This window comes from Parasteatoda tepidariorum, chromosome 7, assembly GCF_982258835.1.
Source record: "Parasteatoda tepidariorum strain Cologne lab strain chromosome 7, Ptep-v5.0, whole genome shotgun sequence".
NCBI lineage: Eukaryota > Metazoa > Arthropoda > Arachnida > Araneae > Theridiidae > Parasteatoda > Parasteatoda tepidariorum.
The window spans coordinates 31,969,978-31,997,125 of record NC_141761.1 but is presented as its reverse complement, the minus strand read 5'-3'; the positions used below and the strand labels follow the sequence as shown (position 1 = coordinate 31,997,125).

The 27,148-nt window shown below is 29.2% G+C and overlaps 2 protein-coding genes across 7 annotated transcripts in view; both read left to right on the top strand.

Annotated features, from left to right (window-relative positions):
• Positions 1–9: 9 nt before the first annotated feature.
• On the top strand, positions 10–10,816 carry LOC107452219 (peroxiredoxin 2). 6 transcript variants are annotated; one of them, XM_087167620.1, is made up of 7 exons: positions 10–230; positions 1,790–1,921; positions 2,007–2,123; positions 3,967–4,089; positions 5,983–6,113; positions 8,685–8,831; positions 10,621–10,816. In XM_087167620.1, the coding sequence occupies exons 2-6, from the start codon at positions 1,791–1,793 to the stop codon at positions 8,828–8,830; spliced, it is 648 nt and encodes a 215-aa protein (XP_087023746.1). In that variant the 5' UTR covers positions 10–230; position 1,790; the 3' UTR covers position 8,831; positions 10,621–10,816. The 6 variants fall into 6 exon arrangements, with proteins under 6 accessions (XP_087023746.1, XP_015924048.1, XP_071039751.1 ...); XM_016068560.4 differs by lacking the exon at positions 10–230 and adding an exon at positions 301–427; XM_016068559.4 differs by lacking the exon at positions 10–230 and adding an exon at positions 327–472.
• A 4,139-nt stretch (positions 10,817–14,955) lies between these two features.
• LOC107452214 (TBC1 domain family member 1) overlaps positions 14,956–27,148 on the top strand; it is a 33,176-nt gene continuing 20,983 nt past the window's right edge. The window contains exons 1-8 of the mRNA XM_071183651.2: positions 14,956–15,957; positions 18,679–18,819; positions 19,540–19,755; positions 22,136–22,582; positions 23,855–23,959; positions 25,094–25,238; positions 25,318–25,409; positions 25,945–26,058. Coding sequence (XP_071039752.2) covers positions 15,580–15,957; positions 18,679–18,819; positions 19,540–19,755; positions 22,136–22,582; positions 23,855–23,959; positions 25,094–25,238; positions 25,318–25,409; positions 25,945–26,058 — 1,638 coding nt within the window. The 5' untranslated portion in view covers positions 14,956–15,579. The remainder of the gene's footprint in view (positions 15,958–18,678; positions 18,820–19,539; positions 19,756–22,135; positions 22,583–23,854; positions 23,960–25,093; positions 25,239–25,317; positions 25,410–25,944; positions 26,059–27,148) is intronic.

The window sequence follows — 27,148 nt, the reverse complement described above, 5'->3', positions numbered from 1 at the left end:
ACGAGATCCAAAAAGTACAACTTTAATCTAACTATCAAGTAAAGTGACTGTAAATATAAATCTGAGTCATAAAAGAAATATATTGCAAAAAAAAAATATTTATATACCAGTATAATATTGGAATTGAAATTTGTATGGGATTAAACAAAGATTTATTTAGATTTTAATTAATAAAAGATAGGAAATGTAGTAGTATCGAGAAAAATTATTTTTTATTCACCATCTAAATAGTTAGTATTTAATTTGTTTTATAAATTATACAGGCTTTAAAATTAAAAAAACTAATTTTCATATCATTATTACAGTGAAGTTAAACTTTTTTTTGAAATGAAAGTATTAAACAATCATATAAAAAGGCCCGCAGTAATCTACCGGCGCGGTTTATTTCTCAGCTTCATTAATTTTTCATTGAGTGCGTTACATAAGAGTAAGATTTATTGAAATTTTACATTGTACTTCACTTTCTCTGCAAGTAAATATATAAATATTTTTTTGAAATTTCTTATGTAAAGTCTACTGTAACATTAATTGGCATGCACTGTTATGTCTTGGTTGATATATTGGGACATTTTCTCTATATGTCTCCAGTTTTTGTTTTAGTTTTATTCGTGTTCTGTTCTATTCTGCCGTGCAATTAAAAAATATAGACGAAAACTACAAAAATTGAGAGTTTTATATATTTGGCATTTCTGTATTGTTAGCTGCATATTAGAAAAAAAAATTTTTTTTTTCAAAAATTTTATCTTTTTACTGAAATTCTATTATAGCTTTCATAGCATTAGCATGTCAAGCAACTTTTCTCTGAAATGTATTGTAAAGCGCTTACATTGTTTTGTTTTATTTTTTCAATTGCACAGCTGTATCCTCTGTTATTTTTATTTCAATGAAAATTGATTAAATCTTGGCATACAAAGCTTACTATACTTGATTTACAAAGATTAAATAAACAAATTTTAGGCCTATATAAAATAAGCATGCGTCATTTTGTTTAATTGAATCTAATAATCGAGCGAAATATTTTTAGATAATTTAGTTGTATCCTTTGTTTTGTTTTTACAGCTATAACAGAAATAAAAAATTCTTAATTTGCTGTTTTAAATATTTCTCTTTAAGGGTTCATGGCTCAAACTAGTTAATAAACTTGTAACGAATTACTCACAGAAATTTGAAAACTGAATTTGATATAAAAATTGTTATATTGACTCTTTTTCGAAATGAGTCTTAACTTTGCCTGCTTGATGCTATGTTAATGGATAGAGGAGGTGATCTCAGTTATATTAATCAGGGTTTGTTGATTTAAATCAAAGGATTTTTTTTTAAAAAATCATTGATTTAAATCAATTGATTTTTTTATATATAATTTTAAAAGTTTAAAAACAGTGTTTTAAATATTGAAAATTTTATTTTATTTTCTTAGCTTTAATAATTAAATTGCTGCATTAATTAATTTTAGTTAATGAAATTACTTTCTTTCCTGGTGTGTTAAATTTGAACACAATATAAAATGAGTAAAATAATGACACAATGAGTTGTCAAATAATGACACAATGAGTGGTCAAATAACAAACCACTCATTGTAAGCTACTAACAGATCTTTTATCTTATGAGATCCTTGAATTTTTTTTTTTCTGAATGCATATTATATTTGAAGTGGTAATATTTATTTTTCATCTAAATTGTTCAAGAAAAACTACATATATTATGCAATTATTGTGATCTTATTCTTGTTAATCATAAATTATAAGTTCTAAATTTTTAGAAATGTCATATGTAAATACTTATTTTTCAGAATGGCTCCTGAACTAACTAAACCTGCACCAGATTTCCAAGGTGTTGCTGTAATAAATGGTGCTTTCAAGGATATTAAGCTTAGTGATTATGAAGGAAAATACCTAGTTCTGTTTTTCTATCCATTAGATTTGTAAGTAGTATATAAAAATAAGCTTTTTTTCATAGTAAAAGAAATGTAAAGTTCAAGGTTTTTCATATGTTTCATTATTTTTCAGCACTTTTGTCTGTCCTACTGAAATAATAGCTTTCTCTGATAGAGTTGAAGAATTCAAGAAGATAAATTGTGAAGTTGTAGCCTGTTCAACTGACAGTCACTTTTCTCATTTAGCATGGTAAAGATTATGAGAAAGATATTAACCTTTTTTTTTTTCAATCATAATTTTTGTATGTCTTAAAAATGTCGTTCAGTTACTTATGTGTCTGAGTGCCCTAAAAGTTGGAAGAAAAAACAGGCTGGTTTCTTTAGTCTAAAAATATAGAAAATTTTAGTTTTGTACTAATTGAACTGTTTAAGAAATTATTTGGAAAAAAATTTTTACATTAAAATGAATTTTAAAACAATATTTCATACTAACTTAACAGGAAAATAATTAAAACGAATTATGGCAGTTAAAATCTGCTACTAATAAATTTTTTTATTTCTTTTCGTAAAATAAAAAGGACATTGTTTTTTATTTATAAAGAGCATTGTTTTTTCTAAATAGACTAGACAGGCAAACTCGTGGCTTTAAGCATTATTTTCAGGTTTTTTGTTTCCAATCTCAGGACCTCAGGCCACCTAAGTATTTCACTGCCTTTTCTTAATCAGTTTAAGAATCAGTGTACTCATGAACAGTTTGTATACAGCCTTTAGGACTTTTCTCCAGATCAACAGTTTTATAGCCATTTTAATGCTATTGTGCTTTATAGTGAGATGACGCTTTAGAAAAGATTTTTTTTTTCTTTTTAAGTAGATCTATGTAAAATAGTATAAAGTCAATAGCTGCAAATACAATGGCTACACTCTCTCTATAAACCATTCTGGCTATTAATAGTTTCGACCTTTCATAGAATATTCAATCTCATAACAAAACTCCTGTAGGCAAATTCTTAAACATTTTTAAAAAATATCAAGTTAGTCACTCAATCTGTTTTTTAAAATAGGTTTATTTATTTTGTAAAGGCTACTCTCTGTTGCAAAAGCTACTTATTTAAATTTATAAAGATTGAGACTTTAAAATTGATTCTTTTGCTTATTACGTTGTGCAATGATCACCAACTCTCAAGCCTTTTGAATTTCTGAGGTTTGCAGTTCTCAGGCTGTCTCTGAAAGGACTGTCATTAAGGGCTACCTTTCCGCAAGAAACTGACTGCCTGAAATTTGGAATTTTAGAAAATTGCAGTAATTATTATATACTGCTTTTTGTTTTATTAGAATTTATACACATTGTATTCTGTAATATTTCGTATATTTATGAGATGAGATATCAAATTAAAAGCTTCCATTCTTCTTTAATATCAAAATTTTCCTATGTGTCAAATATTCCAGAGCAAGAATTCTTAATTTACATAATTACTTGCTTTTCCAAGTTGTCAGCACAAACAGTAGGTCTTAAGACCAATGAGTGTCAAATTTAAATATTCCATAAGATATGTATTGTCACTTATGTGACCTATCAGGGGTCTGTCCAGGCCGAATTTACTACCGTTTAGCAGTACCTTCACAAATTCAGTTTTAGGTAAAACTGTAATTTCACCAATTCAACTTCAGGAGAAACGGTCGTTTTACAAGATACTTTTTCTTGAAATATTTTTGTATCCCTTAAGAAGCGAAAAGTCTATTTTTACCATGTTTTTGTGTTGGATTTTTTAATTTAATTTTTCACAAATTATACCAAAATTTTCACAATGGGTGCCTTTCAGAAAAGCCTAGACAGACCCCAGCCTATGCCAAGCAGTATTTCGACATATCTGCGAACTTAAGTCCCTATAAAAATATGTACAGTGATTTTTAACAGCTCTCATTTTTGTTTACCTCTAGCTAGCTGTATACGAAAATATTTGTGGGCATTAAAGTTTGTTTTAAATTATATTGTACAATGCATGAAATTTTTCATTTAGATAAATTTTTAGTTTTAAACGTATCAAAATTTCATGTAAATTAGTTTTATGTTTTAAATTAATCTTGTATTACAGGATCAACACACCACGAAAAGAAGGTGGATTGGGAAAAATGAATATTCCATTGTTAGCTGATAAAAGTTGTAAAGTTTCCAAAGCCTATGGAGTTTATAAAGAAGATGCAGGCATTACATTCCGGTTATTTGAGTTTTTGTATTTTAAATAGTATTAATTGTTTTAATCTTTTGATAATTATAAATAGGAAATATTTTGATTTATGAGGTTTTTGCACTGATTTCATTTTATCTTAAAAATTTTATTTCATATCTTTCTGAACATAGAATACTTATCAAAACATTAAACTAGAGTTCAAAAATATGTAATTATTTTGTAAGATGTCTTATAATTCCTACATATATGCCAGCAACTACTATTTATTTGTAATTAAGATAATTTTAAACAAAGTCTTGGAATTTATCATACGATATTGTTACAACACATGAAGTTCATATCAAATTTGTCCATTTTTGATGTTCTTAATATATCTGTCACAACATGCAAATTTTCAGTCTCATTTGAGTAGTCATTTTTGGAGTCTTCCAGTTCCCCTGATTTAATTATAAATCCTCTTGGTTTTGTTGTCCCATTCCTTTTGTGGCAGTTATTGCTACATACTCCAGTGTGTTTAACATAGTTTATTTTAAACAATTACAAAATGTAATTTTTTTAATGCGATAATATCTTCCATAATACAGATACAAGACAAAACAATAAGAGCCTCATACATTTAAAATTTTAGTGTTCATTCTGATCATTTAATGAAGATCTGAATTAATTAGGATTTTATTAACACAAGAGTCTGAACCTGAGGAATTGTCTACTAAATGTACTAAGCAATTCGGGCTTACTTTTTGTACTTTTATTTTACTAGATTTGTCAAAACTTTTCAGTACTCTTGCGTTATATTATAGATGTAAAGAAAGAAACTTTAATTCTCTTAATGCAAGATGTTTTATTTAAAAAAGTAAATTTAGGGCCTTTCAGTTATTTAATATTTAGGAAATGTAGTTAAAAAAATGTGGTTCAAATTTGTAATTTCAAAAAAATTTTAATTCATATCTTTATAATTTGATTTATAAATAATTGAAGTTAATTCAATAAACAAAATAGTTATAAATAAATTTAAGGACCTTGTAAAAATTTACTTCTGACAAAATGTTTGCTACAATACTGAATTTTCATGTTGAAACTGTTTTTAATCAACTGATTAATCAAATTTTAAACATATTATTGAATTTTCTCTTCAAATTGAGAACATTTTCAATTAAATTTTTTGAGAACAATTGTTTTTATTATATTAGTTATTATAAAGGTGTGAGGTGTATCATTGGTAGATAATTAAAATATGAATCGTAGTTCAAAAAGTACAAAACATTTTCCTGAACTATTTGTGTATTATGTTTGGTGTATAAATTTATCTAATTTTTACTTATAAAATTTTTAGTTTTTCACTTTGTTACAATCATCACTGATTAATTAAATGGTTTAAGATTCCTCATGTTGCAGAAAGTTCCTTAGATAGTTTATATATTTTTTATGCTAAGTATTAAAGTTTAGTGCAATGTGTAAATCAAATTTAGTGGTATTCACGAAAGAAATGACATTGACAATTTATATTGTAAATTTATGATATACATTTTTCGAACAAAAGCTTTTCAGTTAATTTAACTGCCTCTTGTAAAACAGAATTGATTTAACTGCCTTTGTTTCAATTTTTTAAATGTTTAAGTAATCTTAAAATACAGCATTCATACACACTCAGTTAAATGTTGTATGTAAATGTACTATATGAATCACATTATTAGATTTATAACTTAGCTCAGAGAATATCAATTATGAATGCATTTGTCCCTACTTTGAAAATGACTGATCAGGTATTGTGTCAGTCAAGCACTTAATATGTAGGCACTTAGCTCACATTGCAGCTAGAAAGTTTTAAAGTAATTTAATTTTGGGAATTGTTATATCTAATAATAAACTTATGCACATTGTTAAAAATCTTGTTTTATAAAATCTTTTATTGAATTTCAGTGGTCTTTTCATCATTGATGAGAAACAAAATCTACGCCAAATTACGATGAATGACTTGCCTGTTGGCCGCTCTGTTGATGAGACTTTAAGACTTGTGCAAGCATTCCAATTCACAGACAAACATGGAGAAGGTATATGAATTTTATCTTGATAAATTATTTAAGTTATAGGTTCAAGTTTTCTAATTTACGAATATAAGGATCTAAACCAGTGGTTCCCAACCTTTTGTGGACCATCGCCCCCCTCTTGGGGTTGGCTGACACATATCGCCCCTTTCTCTTTTTGCTCAAAATATCATTCATTGTTGCTTGTGAGCAACCAAACACTGAAAATATACTATGTTAATTGATTTTAATTTAAATTGTAATGCAAATGAGGAGGCACGTTTATTCTGTCATTTTTATTACCTAAAAAAAATTGTGCATCTTTTTTTTTTTTCAAAAAGAAATGATATTTAAAACGGAATAATCAAAACAAAAGTACATTTTTTTAAATTCATATTTTGATGTAATCAAGAAAATGTTAAAACGTTAACAACTAAAATTTGAGAAAAAAAAAAATGAAGAGGGAGAAAGTACATTTTTACCACTTCAATGACTGCCCTGTGCTTGGTGTATTTCAAGTTAAAGCTTGAATGTCAGGTTTTATGCTCGTCAGATTTAAACGCGGGTCTCCTTTGAAGCAAATGCCCAACCTTTCTCTTTGCAATTGTGAGCAGCTGGAAGACAGAACTAAATCCTCTCTCCACTAAATATGTTGACGGACACGAGATGAGAAGCGGCTCAGTTTGTTTCCACAATTGTGGATAAGTGTCCATAAGCTTTACCCAATCTAACTCGTAACCGTATTTTTTAAAGACGACTTTAATCTCACAGTCATACTTGAAATCTAAAATCTCAGTCTACAAAGAGGAAGTGAGCTTATCCACAACTTCAAAAGAGAAAGGATCGAAAATCCAATCCGAAATTTCTAAATTTCATCAAATCTTTAAATCTTGATTCCACAACTGATAAAGGTGATTAGTAAAAATTAAGATTTTATTTTCGAGAATCTCGATATCTGCTATTGAACACTTTTTAAGAGTTGGAAATTGCATTAGCTCTTTGCGACCAATGTTTGACTTGTAGATATCAGACTTGGCGATGAATGAAGATAAGCCTTGATAATATTTATTTTATTTCCTTGAAGTTTTATGTTGATTTCCTTCATTTTTTCAAAACTATGAGTGGGGTACGCAGTTTCCAACTTGTGTTGCTTCAAACTCTCACTTAAAACAGGATCAGTGGTGTCGAAAATCTCAGTAACCGAATCCAACAATTCGAAGAAACGGCTCAATTTCCTTTTGAAAGCCATCTCACAGCTGCATGTAGGAGCAGGAATTCTAAATCTGCATAATTTTCATGGCAAAGTTCTCGGAACAAACGGTTATTAGGAGAATTAGCTTTTATTTTATTGATGCCAGAAATAACCAATTTTTCGCAGCCAAAAGTTGACAATGAATGACATAATGGTGAGATAACTTCCGGTACATCTTTTTTAAGGTGACCCAGAAACCCAGTATGACAACCAGACATGGTTGGAGCACCATCTGTTGCACAAGCACTTATATTTGTGAGGGGAATTTCTTTTACCCCGAAATAATCTTTGACCAATTTCAAAATCGACGATCCTTTTGTATCTGTGTTCAAAGTTCTTGTAAACAACATTTCCTCGTTAATCTTCTTACTCTGATTTATGAATCTCACGAAAGCTAAAACAGCTTTGTTATCTATCACAGTTGATTCATCAATCTGCAACGCAAATTTACCTTCTTTCAGAAATTTGAGTTTTGATTCAACGTCGGCGGCCATCTCATCAATACGCCTGGAAACAGTATTATTGCCCAGAGGACTTGTCAGATTTCCGCCTGCGATACCAAAACGTATGACAAAAACGATCCTGCACTTGAATTTTTTTTAATTTTTAACTATTATAATTCTTTGTCTACACTAGAACCATAGGTTTCATATATATTTTCAATTTCATTCTCAAATAGCTTTTATTAATATTATTGGCAATTTTTATCTTTTGAGTACTCGTCGCCCCCTGATCGCCCCCCTAAGGATTATCGCCCCCAGGTTGGGAACCACTGATCTAAACTAATGTTAAATTTATTAATGGTTTGTTTTTTTAAAGCTTTTGTTTGATTTTCTGTAAAATTGTTTTTAGAACTTGAGTCTTTTTAACTAAACAAAAACTAACTTAAAGTATTTTATGTGTACCAAATTTCATAAATTCCTTAATTAAATTTTAATCTTTTCGGGTTATAAAAATTAATCTTGTATTTTAGTAAAACATCTTGAGTTTACAAAACTTATTTCAAAAACTAAAATTAACACTTTATGAAATCTTAGTAAACAAGTTTAAAAGATAAAGAGCTAAATATTTTTCACATGATATGCACATTTGGCAAATGTAACATTAGCAGAGATTTGTTTTAAATATGATGAGTTGCTATAGAATAAAAAAATTAGTTTCAAAATACCAAACGAAGCATTGTATATTTGTAAGTTACTTATCTACTTCAATTTAACAGTTACTAATTTAAGAAATTTATATTATGAATTTAAACATTAATAAAATCTGACATTTTCAATATCTTATATTCTTTAGTCTTATGAGTACCATAATTTTTTCCCCCCAAATTTTTCCTTTCCTTGCAGGAAATAAAAGTTTAGCGCACTTAAATGAATTCTCTACTAATAAAGTGAAATCTGTTAAAAGGCAAAATTGTGATGAACTTGTAGCAACTATAGAAGCTAAGAAGAGAGATTGTTATGAAGAGAAAAATATCACCCTTGTTGCTTAAAGTAAAATAATAAACTTAATTTTTTTGTTACTTCTGTTGACAAACTTGACATTACCTTGTTTGACATCAATTTTCTAAACAATTCCTGGAATCTGATTTTGACTGGATTAAAAATACTCAGATGAAGAATATAAACTTCCAATCCTGAGTTCAAACTTTATATTAAAGAGATTATTTATTTGAGTAACATTATGAACAAAGGGTTTTCTCTAACCTACTGGCAGTTTTTGACGTTTTCATTTTTACTGCCTCACATTGTTCACTTTTTATAACTTTCAAGTTAATCTTCCTCCTCTCTCCCTATTCGATAGAAATTTTGGTATGAAGACTAATGGTCATTTTTCATGTATTTCTAGGTAGGTTTTTGGGTACATAAAAAAAATTGAAGCTCTTTTTTAAATGCAGAGTTGTTTGTAAATAGAAAATAGAGTAAGATTTTCTGCTGTGCATGCTTATTTGGTAGAATTTAAAAAATATATACTTTCTGTGTGCAGAACTACCAATGGGTTAAAAATATTTATAATCAGTTAAGTTACATCTTGAATAAGCTTTTTTTAATTTATTTTATTTTGGGTGCATAGAAAAAACTAAGAATGATTGAATGAATTCTTTAGATAAGTATTTTAAGAATATTTTAAATTTAATCAATTTATTAATGTAATAAGTTTGCCTAATTTATCTTTTTACGTTAATATACTTATCTAAATAAATTATCTGTATATGATTTTTAGTAAATTACATACAGACAAATTATTTGTTAATATTTATTTTGAATTGTAAATACTAATTATTATAAGTACTAATCTTCAATCATTATGGGCTAATGAACCTAAGTAGTGGTAGGATGTTAATAGATGGCAATAATTTTTGATGTGTACCTTAGCATGAATTATGTAATTGTAAAGTTTGATTTGTCTAAAGTTTGTCTACCATATTAATATTTTGGACCACTAAATGAAGAACTAGGTAGTCCTACTGGACCACTAAATTTTCATTGCTGGTATGAAGCCAATAAATAACATTTTCTGAAATCGAAAGGAAATGGGGGGAAAATACTGATATTTTAAAAATAAATTTGTATTTTTCTTTTGACTCACCTTATTCTGAGAAACTATTTATTTATTGAAGGAAATTTAAGTCTACCTTCAAAAGGTTTGCTTGAAGTAACTATATGGAGCATACCTCTTATGTTTGTATTGTTCAAAAGAGCAATGATGAGAACAAGTAACTGACACAAAAATACAATAAACAGAATATTCTATGGTATCAATTGCAAGTACCTGTAAGACTGCTGCTTTTAAAAATTGTTTATTTCATTAAAACATTTCATCTCTTTAAAATAAGTAGTTTTTTCTATGATAGCGTACAGAGCACCCTACGATTGTTGCAGATCCTAGACCCGGATGCAATGCATTCCTATTATTTTCGCCCCTGTCTATTTAAGTAGACCTTTTCTTTTTTACTTTAAATTTGCAGGGTTTGGTGTATTAGTTAAGCCTTATGCTAACACTTATTAGTAATATTTTTGTTTTAGAACATTTTATTAATATTTTGTAAAAAATTAAATGGTTCTGCATAAAAATTCCTTTCTAAATTCTCTGTGGTATTCTTGAAGACATGGGTATAAACTTAATGGGTAAAAAGGTTTATAAATTGTTGCTGTTAATGAGGAGTATTTTAATAGTATGGAATTATAATGAAGAAAGAATGTCAGCAAAAAAGGAATTAAGTTAATTTTAAATAGAATGCATTCCTTGTTTGATTATTAAATACTTGACATTCTATTTCAGTTTGTCCAGCTGGTTGGAAGCCTGGAGATGCAACAATGAAACCTGATCCTGAGGGAAGTAAAGCTTACTTCAAAAGCCATTAAATTAGCTTGTAGAGCTTGTTAATCGAAGCATTTAATAAAATTTTTTGTTTTAACGTGGAAATAAGGTTGTAATCTTTAACACTGTTATCAAAATAAATAAATTTCTTTTTTAATGTTTTTTTTTCACTTGTAAATTACATGCACCTGTTTACATTTATTAAAAATAAATCTCGTGAAAATATTCTTGTTTTCATTATAACATTACTGCAACGCTATATGGTGGAATAATTACTTTTTATGGATGGATAAATGAATGTAAACAATAACAAGCTTCTTTAGTATTCCTCTGCTAATGTTATGTTTACAAGACAATGTGTGAACACTCTTGATATTCTAGAAAGTTTCATCATTTGTGTTAAAATTTACACGTTATTTTACCATTCCTAAATTTTTAGAATTAATTAACTCAGTCGTGAGTTGTAAATAAATTTAAGAAAATATCTTAACATATATCAAGCATAAGTTTTGCCATGTTTTGAGTGTTCTTATTTGGCTATATTTGTGTAAAATATCAATTTGTTTGTTTCATAATATGCTTGCAAAATCTTCCAGATTTGTTTCGTTTCAAGTTAAATTGAAAGAACATGGTAAATTGTTAACACTATAAAAGTATAATGATGTATGGCACACTTGGGGCATTTTAAATTATATTTCTGATCAAGGTGTACTAATATTTGAAGGGGTGATCTCCCTGCAGCTTAAAGTTTTGTGCCCCATTCGTACGTTTTGCATGTAAAGTCCGTGGCAGGCTTATACTATGAATGTTTTTCTTATTTAGGAATTGGAGTTATCAGTTAAAAAAAATAGTTTTTAATAATCTAAATGCGAAAGAGGGTAGCATTGGCTATTGAAATGGACTACAGGTGGCATAGAGTAGGACTCTACCTATGGCAAACACTTCCCATGTGAAGAGCCCTAGGAGAAGGAAGTGCATTAATTTCAGTCTTGTTCAAATAGACTTAAAACTTTTAAGTTGGAAAGCTATTTACGATCGCAACGCTCGAATACGCAATCTGGGAAGAAGACCGGTTCCATGTCTTAACCCTCCTCCACTTTGCAGTTATATAGGAATCCACTACGATAGTTTCCCTTTTTTTTTTTTTTTAACTCTTCTTATTTACTCGTCAAAAATATTTTTTAAAATTACCACTATGTTTTCTTTCAGAACTATGTTCAATGTAGTTTTCAGTTCCATATAGTTTCCTAAGTTAAAATAAAGACAAAAACTAATGTACTACCTTCTATGACTCTCCATACGCTAGTGGTGAAAGCATGCGAAGTGTTGTCATAGGTAGAGAGTTATGCTCTTCCACCATTTCGATCACCAATATGGAATTGAAAGCTACATAGTTCTAAAAGAAAGCGCTGTGGAAATCTTAAAAAATATTTTTCACAATTAAATACCGAAAATATCGTAGTACAGTGCGCCAAAACAAAGAAAAAACTGATTACACTCTGAATGACTTATGATGTAATGAGCAGATCTTCATGTTCTGGGACTCAATCTTAATGACTCGAAGGGGTAACCTCAAATATGCTAATAAATAAGTGCAGATGATATTTTAAGTTACGAAATCAGACACAGAAACACTTTTACTGAATAAACATACCTTTTTTTCAACAGATTCCGATTTCTGACCCCCAAAAAGGGGTAGCTGCATTCTGAGAGATGTGGTCCCAATAGTTTGGTCCTCTTAATGTTAATTTTACTTTTAGCGAGTTTAAAATTTTTTACACACATTTATAAAATTCGTTTATCCAAAGATAATTCCATACAAAAAAATAGCTTTTAGTAAATATTCATTATTTTATTTAAGAATGGCCAAAACAATTTTGAATAGTAAAGTTTACAATTTTTAGCATCATTTTAAAGAATATAATTTCATCAAGCAAAATAAAAAGCTTGAGCATTGTTATTATTTGCATTGATAAACTAATTTTATAATTGTGTGTAAAAAATTTTCAAATCACTTAAAAAGTTCTCGAGTTATAAAGTACGCAAAAAGCAGATCCAGCGCGAGCTGATTTTCAAGTTGTAAGAATAAATATTTTTGGCGTCTCCAATCATTAAAGATAATAATAAATATGAGTGGTGTAAAATAAATGTTATTTATACAACTTTCAAAATGAGTCAAAATCTGCGGTTTTTTTATTTTTTATAAAAATGCACTTAAATTACTAATGAAACGTATCTTATTTTTTTGTAAAATTCTACAGATCGAAATAAGGAATTATTAAGCTCTAATAATTATTAAGAGATAAATACGTATAGTACGCAAAATGCTGGATGATCGGAACTTCATGTTCTAGGACTGAATATTAATGGTTAGACGGGGTGATCTTACATATGCTAAATAATAAATACAGATGATATTTCAAGTTACGAAATCGGTCACAAAAACCTACTTGCTCTGAATAAATATAAATTTTTTCGTCGAAATATGGTATCAATAGATTGGTCCAAATTTATCGGATAAAATTACAGAATTTACAAATGATTTAAATTGGATTTATTTTAAATTCCCAAAAATTTCGAAAAAATAAATGAAATATTTCGAAAAAAATCAAGGAAAATCTTACAAGTTCGCATTATTTTATACTAATTGAAAGGGAAACAATGTCATGATTTTAATTTTTTTTACATAAAATTAAAGCATTCTAAACAAATCATGTACTGACAAAGTAAGATAAAATAATTATAAAACATTTAAATTAATATTACAATAACTGAAAATGAGTAATCAATACAGTACTTTAAAAGTGAATAGTCCCGCAGTGGAGTGCTCGACTTCATGACATGTCTTCGGATCATCCTCAGGGCTGTTTCCCAGACAGTCGCCAATAGCCCATTGTGCAGTTCTAGTGCGACGTAAATGAACTACAACAATAAATTAAAAGGGAATGTAAGAACAAGTCAAACCTGTTTGCTTTTACAATTTGAGAAACTAATAAAAATTTGAGATAGGTGCTTTCTTTAAAACACTGTGTGTGTATTAGGAAATTCAATACGTGTCTGTTATTCCCTTCTTTTAACAAAGCAATTTGTTAATTTTTCTGACAAAATAGAAACGACTTTTCGTTTATTCATTTTTCTTACAAATTTTGTATCAATGATTTTTGTGAATAGGTCAATATTGCAACAATCTTTGCAACTTTCTATGTTTCTTTACGAAAAAGTAGCTACCTTCACAAAGCAAATTTATATTTGAACTTAGTGGGAGGTAAAATTACCAAAGACACGTCTATTTTCTCCCGCCCCAAAAGGATATTCTCGAAAAACCGTTCAGTAAAAACTTAATATTCGTCTGAATTTGACTCATTAGTCAACTATCATCTGTATTTGCAGATTGTAAATTATCACAAGGCATGATATCATTATCTCTGATGAAAAGAGAAAATACAAGCAATGCTAACGGTTTGTAGGGTTATTTGGTTGCAAAAATATTAGATATATTTCAACATTTTATTTTACGAAATTAAGTGCGTTTTAGCTGTTATTTTCAACAAGTAAGCGGAAAATAAGATCTTAAAAAGTTTTTTCTTCTAATCTAGCCTTGATACAATTTGGCACCCCCTTTACTCGGCGCTTTACACAGCAGAGCTTACCAGACTTACACCTCGGACTGGCCCTGGTAAAAAGTAAAATTAACATTATATTGTTAGGGGTTCAAATTTTGAAGCGCTCTTTTGACCAAATTATTGGAACTATATTTCCCAGATTGCGGCTACTCCCAATATTTCGAGAGTTAGAAATCCGAATCAGTCGGAAAAAAAGGGTAAGTTTATACAGAGAAAGTACGTTTTTGTATCTGATTTCGTAACTTAAAATATCGTCTGCACTCATTAATTAGCATACTTGAGGTCACCCCCTCGAGCCGATAAGATTGAATCCTAGAACGTAAAAATCCGATCATTAGATCAAAAGGTATTGAGGGTAATCGTTTTTTTTGTGCGCACTATACACTCCTTATATATATACTCCTTTTTTCTCAGTTATAACTGAGAAAAAAAGGAGGACGGGGACTCTCTAGATAGCGTATTCGAGGGCTGCGATTGAAAATCGTTGCAAAGGAGGAGGATTTGTTGTTGTAGTTCATTTACATCGCACTGGAGCCGCACAATGGGCTATTGGCGACGGTCTGGGAAACAGCCCTGAGGATGATCCGAAGACATGCCATCACAATTTTGATCCTCTGCAGAGGGGATGGCACCCCCACTTCGGTAGCCTGAAGATCTGCAAGTGAAGTCGAGCACTTTACGGTTGAACAGTTTAACGAGAACCAATACCGCACACCCTTGGTCCTTACGCAGACTGATCCAAGTGGTCACCCACCGCACACTGACCGCAGCCAGTGATGCTTGACTTCGGTGATCTGCTGGGAACCATGTCTTAACAATCAGTTCACTGTGGGACTCAGAGGAGGAGGAAGGCTAGAAGCATTTAAAAAGTTGAAATTATGTATTATGTTTTTAAACCAACTGTAATTTTGTTTCATTTCAGTAAAGGCTGACAAAGCGAAAAAAAAAAAAAAAAAGAGACTAGAAAGTGACTCGGCCATTTCGGCTTAGCAACAGCTGTTTGGATAGACAAACAACTAATTTCTATCAGCCGGTTTGTTTTGTTTACATGTAGCATTGAGCAAGAGTGAAATGAAACAGCTGAATTATTTTGTAATATGATTTTCATTCTTTAATAAATGGACATTTAATTATTTCTTTAACTACTTGCGTGTTTAGGTTTTGTACTTTTATTTTTAAAATATTACTGACTATTTACTAATTGAGGACTATACAGTAGTGACCTTGACATTCAAGGGTCGAACTTAATAAAATATAGACTCAAATGGTTAAATACCGAAACTGAGTATTTAAAAAAATGCCCAAGTACGAATATAGCAGATTACAGGATTCAGACGTTGAACTCTCATCATCGAAATACCAAAGGACATTTATTGCGAGATATTATGGCCGTGCTTTAGTTGAAAGATGGCATACTCAGCCTATGTTACCATGGATCATTTCAGAAATACAAAGATTAGGTTCTCCAAAATCAGAAACTGTATTTCTTTCCGTAACTGAGTGTTCCATCAAAGCTACGAATGTAAAATTTTCGACGAAAGTTTTTGAACACAAGCTGGGTTCAGTTACCAAGTTTAACCAGTTAGGTGATTCGCCAAGATGCTTTGCTTACTTAACTAAAGAAGGAAGCGATGTTTCTTTGTGTCATGCTTTTCAAGCTAGTGATGACTTAGCAGTAAGTTTTTAACAGTCAGTTACAATATATAATAGTGATAAAAGGTCTCCTTCTGGCAAAGATGGGATTCTACTTTTTATTAGTTTATCTAACTACTTTCTATTAAAAATATATGGACATAGTTTCCTTATTTAATATTACTTTCATATAATTCATCCTTATAAAAAATTTTTATCAAGGGGATTTTCCATATCTTGGATCCGCCATGCCGTCAACAATCAATCGCCAAGGCACCAAAGTTATCTTAAACGGGATTTTTTTTTTTTTTAAAGAAAATGAAAAAGCATGTAGATGTTTGCCTAGCGGTGGCTACGAGTTATACCTTTCGAGTTGGTCCCCTTCTGTAATGTTTTTGTTTAGATCCTTGCTGGCCGCTGCACGGAAATTGCCAAGACTTGGCGATTATTCGGCTGCAGATCACGATCTGGAAATCTCTCCTTTCTTATAAATAACAATATGGCTTTTATTTTACTTGAAATATTGTACAGGAATTTGTTGATTTCATGTTTAAATTTTCAAAAAGCTAGAAAAGTGTAATAGTTTTTGGTGTATTTGAAATGCAGATGAGAGCAAGGTTTGTATGCTCTGGGAATATCAGGAATTGTTAAGGAAAATGAGATTTTAAAAAAAAGTCAAGGAATTGTCAGGAAAAATTTTTACCTCAAAACTGGGAATTGTCAAGGAATTTGGCACCCTATCAAATTGCAGGATGTAACCGTGCAGTTTTCAACCATAATTTGTGCTTGCGCTATTGAGGATTTAAAAAAAAAAATCTGATTTTAAGCATTTCTAGAATGTTGTCAATAGAAATGTAACGAATAGTGATTTGGTAAAAAAAATCGGCCAAATACTGAATACTTGCTGGCTGAATAGCAAAATTTTTTTAAAAACAAAAATCATTGATAAATATTATTTTTTTTAGTATAGAAATAAGTTTAGTCATTATTGAAAAATAATCAAAACTTAACTGTATTATTAGTATACCCCATACCAATAGAACATTCAGGGGGGAAAAAAAACTTTAATAGAAATTTTTAAGATAATGGTAATTAGATATTATGATGAGTAGAAATATTGATGATAAAAGAAACTAACTAACTGCTATTAAAAAACTAAAGTTGTAAAGTTGAAGAAAAAAAAAGAAATAGAAAAAAAAACTTCTTAATTCTTAAAACAAAACTAAAATGCTTTAAGTAATATTTTCCGGGAAAAAAAGTTATCCATAAAACATTAAAATCTATAATGTCTATTAGAAATACTTTTAAAACTGCAGCATTATTGATAGAGTGCAGACGATATATTAAGTTACGAATTCAGAGAAAAAATCATATTTTCTCTGAATAAGCATACCTTTTTTTTGTTGATGGGTTCCAAAATATAGTAGGTTAGAAATCCAAATTCATCATAAAAAGGGGAACCCCTGAAATATAGGGAGTCAGAAATGAGAATCCGTTGAAAAAAGGTATTTTTATTTAGAGAAACTACTTTTGCTTAATTTCGTAAACTAAAATATCGTCTGCACTAATAAATTAATATATTTAAGGTCACCCCTTTAAAACTTTGAGATTAAGTTTTTGAATGAAGATCTGATCATTAGATTAAAAGTTATTCAGGGTAATCCGTTTTTTTTCTTCTTCTTTTTTTTGCGAATCGTATAATGTTGATACATTTCAATCTGAACTTTTTTCTCTTATTCTAAACTTTTGCATTAGTATTGGCAGGGTGGATGGTTGAGGATTTGTTTATTTTTTGCAACTTCTCTTTGCAAATTTTTTTTAAATATAAAATGTTATTAAATACACAAGTGGGCGACCTTTGTGCTAAAATACGAACTAAGGTAGACAACGTTAAAGAACACAAAAATATTTAAGGTAATATTAAGGATATTTTATAATATTAATATTTATAAAAAAGTAACTAAACAATCGCCTACCGATAAACCTTCCAAAGAATTTTCTAACAATTTGGTAATTTTACCCTATTTTCCTAAAATAAGTCGGCAAGTTGCTAACATCCTAATGAAGTTTGATTTCAATATTATTTTCAGTCCCATTAATAAGATAAAATTTTCTAATCTCAAACAGCCCATTGACAGTCAAAATAACTGGGGTATATACCAAATTAATTGCCAATGCGGCCTTTCATATATTGGCCAAACTAAGCGTGCCTTAAAGTGCCGTGTCAAGGAACATGAAGCTTATGTCAAAAAACAAGAATTTAAACGCTCATCTATTGCCCAACATTGTTGGGACTCTAATCATAATTTTAATTTTTCCTCTTCTAAAGTCATTCAAAATTGTTCCTCAATATATGATTTAGATTTTTATGAGTCTTATCATATTTTCAAAAATTCCAAACTGTTGGTCAATGACCTATCAAGTGTTCCTTATATTTCTCCTGTTTGGAAATCTATGATTTTGCTCCTTGCTTCCTATTCGTCGTCTTCCATTCACCCTTCCCTCCTATTGGCGGTTGGTCTAAACCCTCTTGTGACGTCATCTTTCTATATATTTTTACTCTGTTCTCTTATTGTTTTCTGTTGCACTGATGAAGGTTGCCCTTTGAGCATCTGAAACAGCTGTCTGCTTTTAATAATATTTTTGTGCTCTTTAACGTTGTCTACCTTAGTTCATAAAATGTTATTATTTTTATGAGAAAATGAAAAGTTCTCATGATGTCATCTTTTTATGAAAACATGAAACTTCTCTCTCTTTTTATTAGGTTTATCAGTTTTTTACTGTTTTGAAAGAAGCTATTCAAGAATCATCACTTGGGATCAGAGCTAAAGAGGATTCATCTTTTGATGCTGTGCAAAGTAAGCAGTGCCAGCAGTATGAAGTTCTTTATGTAGGCAAAGTTAAGGTGAGTTTAATAAGATCATTTTCCTTTTTAGAGTAGCAATATTGACTTAATTGTATTTTAATTTTGAATTTTGTCGCTTAAATTTATATAGTTTAAAACAATGTAAAAACGTGTCTACTGTACAGTAGGAAGTTTTTTTTTTACCATAATTAAATTAATCAATAAGGTATAATTAATTTTAAAAAATTAAGTGCAAAAGGTTTTGCTCAAACATTCTACCAGTCTGCTGGCTGTTCTATTGGAACCATAATTTTCCGATAGAGGCTGTTGTCTCCATATTTTGAGGATCAAGAATCCAAATTAGTTGGAAAAAATGTGTGTTTATTCAGAGAACGAATGTTTTTGTTTCTGATTTTGTAACTGAAAATATTGTCTGCACAAGTTATTTAATATAAAAAGGTTTTTTTCCTTGAACCTTTAAAACTACAAAATTTGGTTCAACAATGCATTTGATGGAAAGTTATTAAAGTGATTAGTTTTGTGTTTTGGGCATTGTTTATCTACTTCAGTTACTAAGTTTTGAGCAAAGGATAAATTCTAATCTAGAATGTTTTAAAAATACATTTTATTAAAGAAACTGTCTCACAATTCGATTTTATTATATTTAATCACTAATACTGTCATTGTGTCATTTACACGCATAGTGCTACATAATCCCAAAAGTTGAATTTCACATAAATAAGCTAGTTATCATTTTAGATTTTTCATTATTCATTTTAGGTATCACAAAAAAGAGGGCCCAAGGGTTTCGTTGATGATACCACTAAGAAATTGTTATCTGAAGGAGACAGTCCTTTGTTAGATAAAGATCCAGCACTTAAACAATTCAATTCACAGCTTTCGCAAGAAAACATTTCTGCTGATGGTAGTAAAATTTTCCCTAATTGGTCCTTTGAAGATACTGATGCATCTTCACACCCTTTAGGATCTAATAAGGTAGGAAAAGTCATTCATTGTTTATATTGCATGACTTCATATTTGTTCTGTTTTGTTTTCTTTTTTATCAGCTGTTAAATAATAAAAAAAAAGTTTATTTTTAGTGCTTTTGCATTAGTTTTCGACTTAATATTTTCAGATTTTAAACATAAATTTGAATTTTGCATCCTTTTTGTAAAATATAGATTATGTACTGCATATAAATATGTATTTTTTATAGCTAAAACATTTTTATGATTAATTTGAATGTATGCATTATATTTTCTGAATTATGTGTCCACTTTTTTTAATCATTTTTATGATATATTAATTACTTTATTTTTATGGAAAGAGTTTAATATGTATATGTAATATTTCTGCAATTATTAAACTATTAAAAATAATACTTCATATCTATAATTTAATATATGTATGCATTTTTCATATCTATTATTGGAACTAATAAAAATAATTGACATGTGTAACTGTTCCAAAAGTTTTTCAATTTAATTTGAATTCCTCAATTTGCATTTAAAATTTATCCCTGTTTAAGAAACTGATGACTAACTGTTAATGAAGTATATGTATTTTTACGTGACAAGATATGGTTCTGTTTCCTTTTATCTTTTCAATTATTTATTCAATCTATTATTTTTATTTGAAATAATATATTATTATTGTTGAGCAATACATTTAACAATATTTAGTTTGTTCCTAGGCATGTGATTTCTTATTTAGGAGAGGAGAGTGAGATATCTTTGCTATGTAATATAATGCTGGAGGACATTATCCTAATTTTTTTTTAGTTTTTAAATTTCAAATTTCAGCTTTATGCTAACAAGTCCACAAACACCTCTGCCTCGAGTGAAAAAAATGAGTGCTGTATCAACAAAATTCAACCACATTTATACAAAACAGTTTGTTGAAATTTTGATGAAAGAATGCACATTTGCAGGAAAAACTGAGGGGGGGGGATTTTCCTAATGTGCTATTCCATACATAACCCTATGCTTTTTAATTTATGAATAATACAATAACATTTTTTAAAAAAAACAAACATATTTTATACACACTCAATAAAAAAATAAATAAAAAAGCACATAAAAATCTGTGCTTTCTATCAATATTGCGTTTTGCATAAATTTTGGGATACTTTGCATAAAAAGTTGCATAGTATTTTTAAGTTTTAAATATTAAGTTTAAAAATTTTCAGGGTTTATAAGATATGTAAGCTTCTAGTGTTCACATGCTTCCTAGAGAGTCTGGAAAACTCAAAGGATTTTCAATAAGCTTAAAAATCAAGAAATTCTCATGGAAAATGAAATTTTTTTAAAAAATTCTGGAAAACAAAGTTAAAGACATGGAAAGTTTGATATTTTAGGATTTAGTTTACTTTTTTAAAGAAGGTTATTTCATTTCCCATAAAATTGTTAATTTTCAAATGCAAAATAGAAATTTGTTTACTGTATTGTTTGGTTTGAATAATTTTTTACTTCAATTAGAATTTTGAAGTTACTTATTTTAGCTTTTATTTCTTGATCAAGATAAAAATTTTCAAAGTAGGTAATTCTGGTAAATATTGGATTTTTTTTGCCAAAAATTATGTATGTACCCTGTTGCCATTTCCCAACTTCATTATGTCTCATTTTCATCTTAACTCATTAACTCATTTTCAAGTTTTTGTCTAATGTAATCAATATAAATATTTATATATTTGTCTCACTTGTCAAGTCCTGAAAATTTGCTAAGATGCAGAGAAGCTACTTAATTTATAATTGTGTGCACTATATGCATAATTTTATTTATTAATTTTTTTAAATATCTTCATTAACCAGAAAAATGTGCCTTTGTGAGGTTTTTGTTCCTCGCAATTTCACCTCCTTTTTAAATTCTAAGAATCTTCTTAGCAACTTTACCTGAACTATCCTATGTAACTTAGTTCAAATCTTTTCTGTAATATTTGAAAAATTATAATTGAAACAAGAAAGAAAATGATAAGTGTATTTTTCTTTCTAATGAAATTATAATTTTATATTTGCTAAGACAAAACAGAATAACTTGATATGTTGAATAGACATAAGTTATCAAGTATCTTCATTGGGACGAGATTGTATCACACATAACAAAAGCAGTATGACCTGGAAGAATGATTTAAAAGTGTAATACCCATTGTCTTTTAAATTTCAGGTTCTATCCTGCATGCTTCAGAAATAAAGTTTGACTTTAACTCTTATACATTAATTATTGAGTTGTTATTACTACGATGCTGGACAATGAATCGGCGAAGTAATGTCAGCCAAATTGGTCTTCAAGGATGGCTTGTTTATTTCAGTCATATTAGCTTTATTGTGCTAAATAAATAATTTATTTTTGTTAACAATTTTCCTGTTTTTATTTATAGATTTCCGAGACTAATGATTCTTCAAAATCAGGCAGTCGCCATCGCATCGGTAGTGAAACAAATAAATCTCCTGTCTCACTTGCCCCACCTTCTTCAGCATCTTTAATTACTCATTCACAGAGTCTAGATACATCGAGTCGAGATGCTCTGGTCCATGATATACAGACACTTGCATTCACTGCTGAGCAGTTTTCTTCTGTTATTGAAGATGGGAGTTTGCACAAGCAGTCTTCTTTACCACCCATGAATGCAAAAACTTTCTTAGAATGCTCTCTTGGTTTTCCTTTTGCCCAAGAAGATTCCTCCCATTCTTTATCTGGCGATCCGAAATCAAGTAATAGAACAATGCTTTTTCTCATAAGTCCATGCGATGTACGTCTCATCAGTACGGACAAGAAAGAATTGCTGTTCCAGAAAGACTTTTCTAGCATTTCCCATTGTTCACAGGTTTGTATTAAATCTTCATCTGACTTTTGTCAGTTCATGTTATAAATTATTATTTCATTTTTATACCTTTGACAAAACATTCAAGCTGCGTACAGCTTAGAATGAGTATGTTATTTAAGTTCAGATTTTTTTCCTCAGTCAATTACATATAAAGTTTAGATTTTTCTGTCTTAATAGTTGTATTATGGAATTATGCATTTCTTTTGTAAAGGAGAAGAAAAAACATTCAAAAATCCCTAGAACAACAAAAATGAATAATAGCAATGGTGGTGGAACTCTGACCGAAGTTGTCACTCCATGCTGTGCATTAATTAAAGAAAAGTATAATTAAAAAAACAATAAAAGAGTTTTGGAAAAAGTAAACACTCAAAAAATGGTTTATTAAGACGTGAACCACATACAAAAGTATTCGTACAAAAGATGGAAAAAGTTACCCAGCTTCTGGACAAGCATGTATTCAAGTTATAATTTTAATGTTTCTAGCGCACTATTCAAGCTGTTATTTTAGAATATGAGGAGTCCATTTTGAGATTGAATTCCCCATTTAAATTTCAATAATGTCCTAAATATAGTGACTTGGTCTGATGTTTTTTTTTTAATTCTTAGATATTTAAAACAATCACAGTAAAACCACATCCCTAGTCAAGTGTAGGAAAGCACAACCTGTTTTCCAGGGACTAGATATGATCTTTGAGTGTTCAATGTGCAGCTTTCACCTTCTAGCCCAAAACTAAATAATCTGAATAGGAAGCATTTGTAATTGTTTTTCAAACTAATTGAAAAGTCATTGTTAATTCTGGCTACCATTATTTTTTTCGGACTTTTTTTCTATGTAATCTCGCTAGTTAGGTAAATGACTTAATGTAAATTTCTCAGTGATGTTCAATTTTACAAATGAATTGAATATGCTATAAACTCCTAACTGCAAGGATTAAACTCCTAAATAAAAATAGATGTTAAACATATAATAAATCCATTAATCCATAAGATTAGCTTTGCATATCTAGACTAGCCAGCTTGCATGAAGTCTTAAGCTTTTGTGTACATTTATTTTGTTTCCTGCATTTGTGATTAGTTAAGGTCTTTGTCTGTGCCCTTTTTTTTAAAAAATCCCCCTCCCCCAAATATGTAAGGTTTTAAAATTTGATGATAGATAGCTATTAAGATTAAGTAGCATCACTAATGAGAACTAATTTTAGGAATCAGTAGGTACACTTTTGTTATTATGTACTAATTAATCTATTTTCATCCTGTAACAATTTTGTTTGGTAGGGGGAAGAAAATCCTGAGTACTTTGGAATTATTTGCAGAGAGAGTACAATTACAGGAATGGATATGTATATTGGTTACATTTTCCAGTGCCAATCTGCCAAAATTGTGAGTAGCTTTAACTTAATTTCCTTTTAATTTATCAATCTATGCATTTTTAATTTGTACTTTTTCACAGTTAACCTTTTTGCTTTTAACCCTGAACTCAGTTTGGGATACAGCCAATTTACTTTCCTTCACAGAAAACTGATTTTCTCGTCTATTATTCGATTGATAGAATATACTTGGCTATGAAATATTTGTACTTAGTACGAAGTAATTAATCAGTTATAGTTAGTAATAATATGAGATGCCAGTTTTTCTTATTAAAAATAGTTTTCTTGTTTTAAGAGAGTTAATTTTTTTTTATCAATAACATAGCTGCAGAGTTAATTATTTTGACTAGATTTCTAGAGTGTAGATCCACAATGTTGAAATGTTTTCAGTAAATTTCCCGAGTCTTTCGAGAAAATTTCTTTTCCATTTTTGAATATATCAGCTTTTTCTTTTTCTGCTTTGGTAGAATTCCTACACAGCAACCCCTCCCCCATCGATTCAGGAAGATCAGCACTATTTATGGTTTTCCAAATCTGTCGACAAAAGCTGATCCATTATAAATCATTTCTTGCATTCCTTGATTTTAACCTTTTCATTTTTGCAATGTTTTTCAATTCTCAATAAATTTTTCAAATACTTCTATTGTAAAATTTACTAATTTGCGATGAAATTTTATGATATAACACCATAAGGCAGCATAGTTTTTAGTTCAATATGTATACTTATATGCTCGGGCCGGGCAAGGTTGACTCAGCCTTTCATCCCTTCAGTGGGTCGATAAATGAGTACCAAGCATGCTTGGGAACTAAACACTCGGGATTCCGCGTTCGGCTAGGTGTTCTGTTTGTTGTTTAACTAACATATAAAATGTTCATAACATTATACATGCTTAAAGTATTTTCATAGGTGTAAAATTAACAAAACATATAAAAAGAGGATCATAACAGAATGTATTGTATGTAAAAACTTAGCTTGGTATTTCTTAATGAAGGAAATGAGCAAAAATATTCTATATATTAATCTTATTTGATGAAATAAAAATTTCAACAGCTGCTCTCATGCTCTCCCTCTCTTATGCTCATATTAAACAAGTGCAGCTGTACTTTTTTTAAATTTTTTTTTTAATGTTTCTTTTTATTAATATAGGTTACTGAAATCCTGAAAACTTTGAAGCAATCTTTTCAGTGTTCTGTAATGACATCTCAAGAAAAACGAGCATCATCAAAAATATTCAATTTCTGTGAAACTTGTCCTATGTATTGGTTTCACAAACTTTGCTCTGACACAGAAGGTACGTTCACTGTAATGTTCCTAATGAATTGTTGATATTTTTTTATTGTTATTTTCTTTTAAACCTTTAAATTCTTCAGGTCAGGCACCTGAACAAGTGCAGTCTATTATAATGATGCACATTGCTGCTTTAGCTGATAAAGAGCAAAAAGAAGTTATGTCCAAATATCAAGTAAGTTTTTATTTAAACTGCTTAATATTGAAAATGTTTATATATAAATACGCTGAGGGAAAAAAAATCCCAACACCAAGAAGGAGTTGTGCTAGATAAACTAAATTTGGTAGGCTATACAACTAAAAGATGATGTATATTCAAATTTTGCATTTGGCGCTAGTATCTCCACTATAAACATATAAATCAGGGTTGCTTTAAATAAGTGTTCTATAGTTCATAAGTGTTTTCATTAAATTTCGACATATTGAGTTGCTTGTTAGTAAAGAATGCCTTTGAAAAGATGAATGCCTTTAAAAAGATGATGATCAACAGCTCACTGACTTTGAACAAGATCGTCAAATATCTCCTCTTTTTATTTTTAAGTGGTAACTTGGCATTTATAATTGAGAGTTCTACATTTAAGTTAAAACAAATCATTACAAACTGTTTTACTAAGAACCCTCCATTTTTAATAAAAACTGCTTAATTTGTTTTAGAAGGTATTTGAGCATTCAATTTCAGTTCCAATTTTTAATAAAATTTTTTCCCTCAGGAAATTATTGTGAGAAGCTTGGGAGAGCAAAACATTGTATTTATGACATTGTTGAGAGCTTTGTGTGAACAGAAACAGATGAAACACACTCATACTATCTCTAAAAATAAAGAGGTAAGATAGATTTCATTGTATTTATATTTATTACACACATTTTAGATTCAATGATGCTGTAATATATAAAATGATTGATTATTAAAGCAAATAATTAAACCTATTCTTCTTTCTGTTTCCTTCGTTTCTAATTCTCCCCATTTTATTTTAAAGTATTGATTATTTTTCATTTATGATTACTTTTCTTTTGCTACATATTTAATAAATTTATTCTAAAAGTTTCATTTATTTCAAGATTAGTAATTAAATTTTTTCAAAAAATTAGATGGATTTAATGATTTAAATATTAGAACACCTTTATTTTTCATAGTTATTATTTTTGTTCAGGAAGACAACTATTTCTTTTATTATTATTATTATTAATAATAATAATAAATTTATTAATTCAGTACAATACAATATTAATAAAAATAAGAAGCAAGCAGAAAAAATAAAATTTATGGAGTTACTTTTGTATATCTAGGTCCTTGTCAGTGACTACAAGATTCATTTTATATATAATGATAATTAAAAGGAAATAAATTTAAAACACCCACCCACATGTGTGTAAACACAAAAAGTTAACAACATGCAATTACAAAATGTAAACTTTTAAGGGTGTCGAACAGGAGTGTCTGGTTTAAGGCCATGTTAAAATTTTCAGTCATAAAATCTTAACACATAACTATGAAAACATTAAAAAAAGACAACGTTTAGAATTATTATGAGAAAATATCTTCACCATTAGGTTGTAAAAAAATTGAGAGTTTGTAAAATTATTTAAGTTATTTGCATTTTGAATTTCAGCAGGGAGTAAATTAAAGTATTTTGGCAATAAATATTGAAAACTGTTCTTGTTAGACTTGTCCGAGAAATAAATTTGTTTAGGTCTTCTCTTACTCGTCATGTCTTTCATCACAAGCGTTTGGGTTTTGGAAAAGGTTTAGACATAATTTGAAAAATAATAAATTACGAACTGGTAATATGTTGAGTAACTAGTAGTGGTTTTGTTTAATTCATTTTATCTTTATTTAGTAAGAATTTAAAAAAATCGTCGTGTATATTACATAGTTTATTTATTTATTACATAGTTCTCCCCCACACTGTTAAG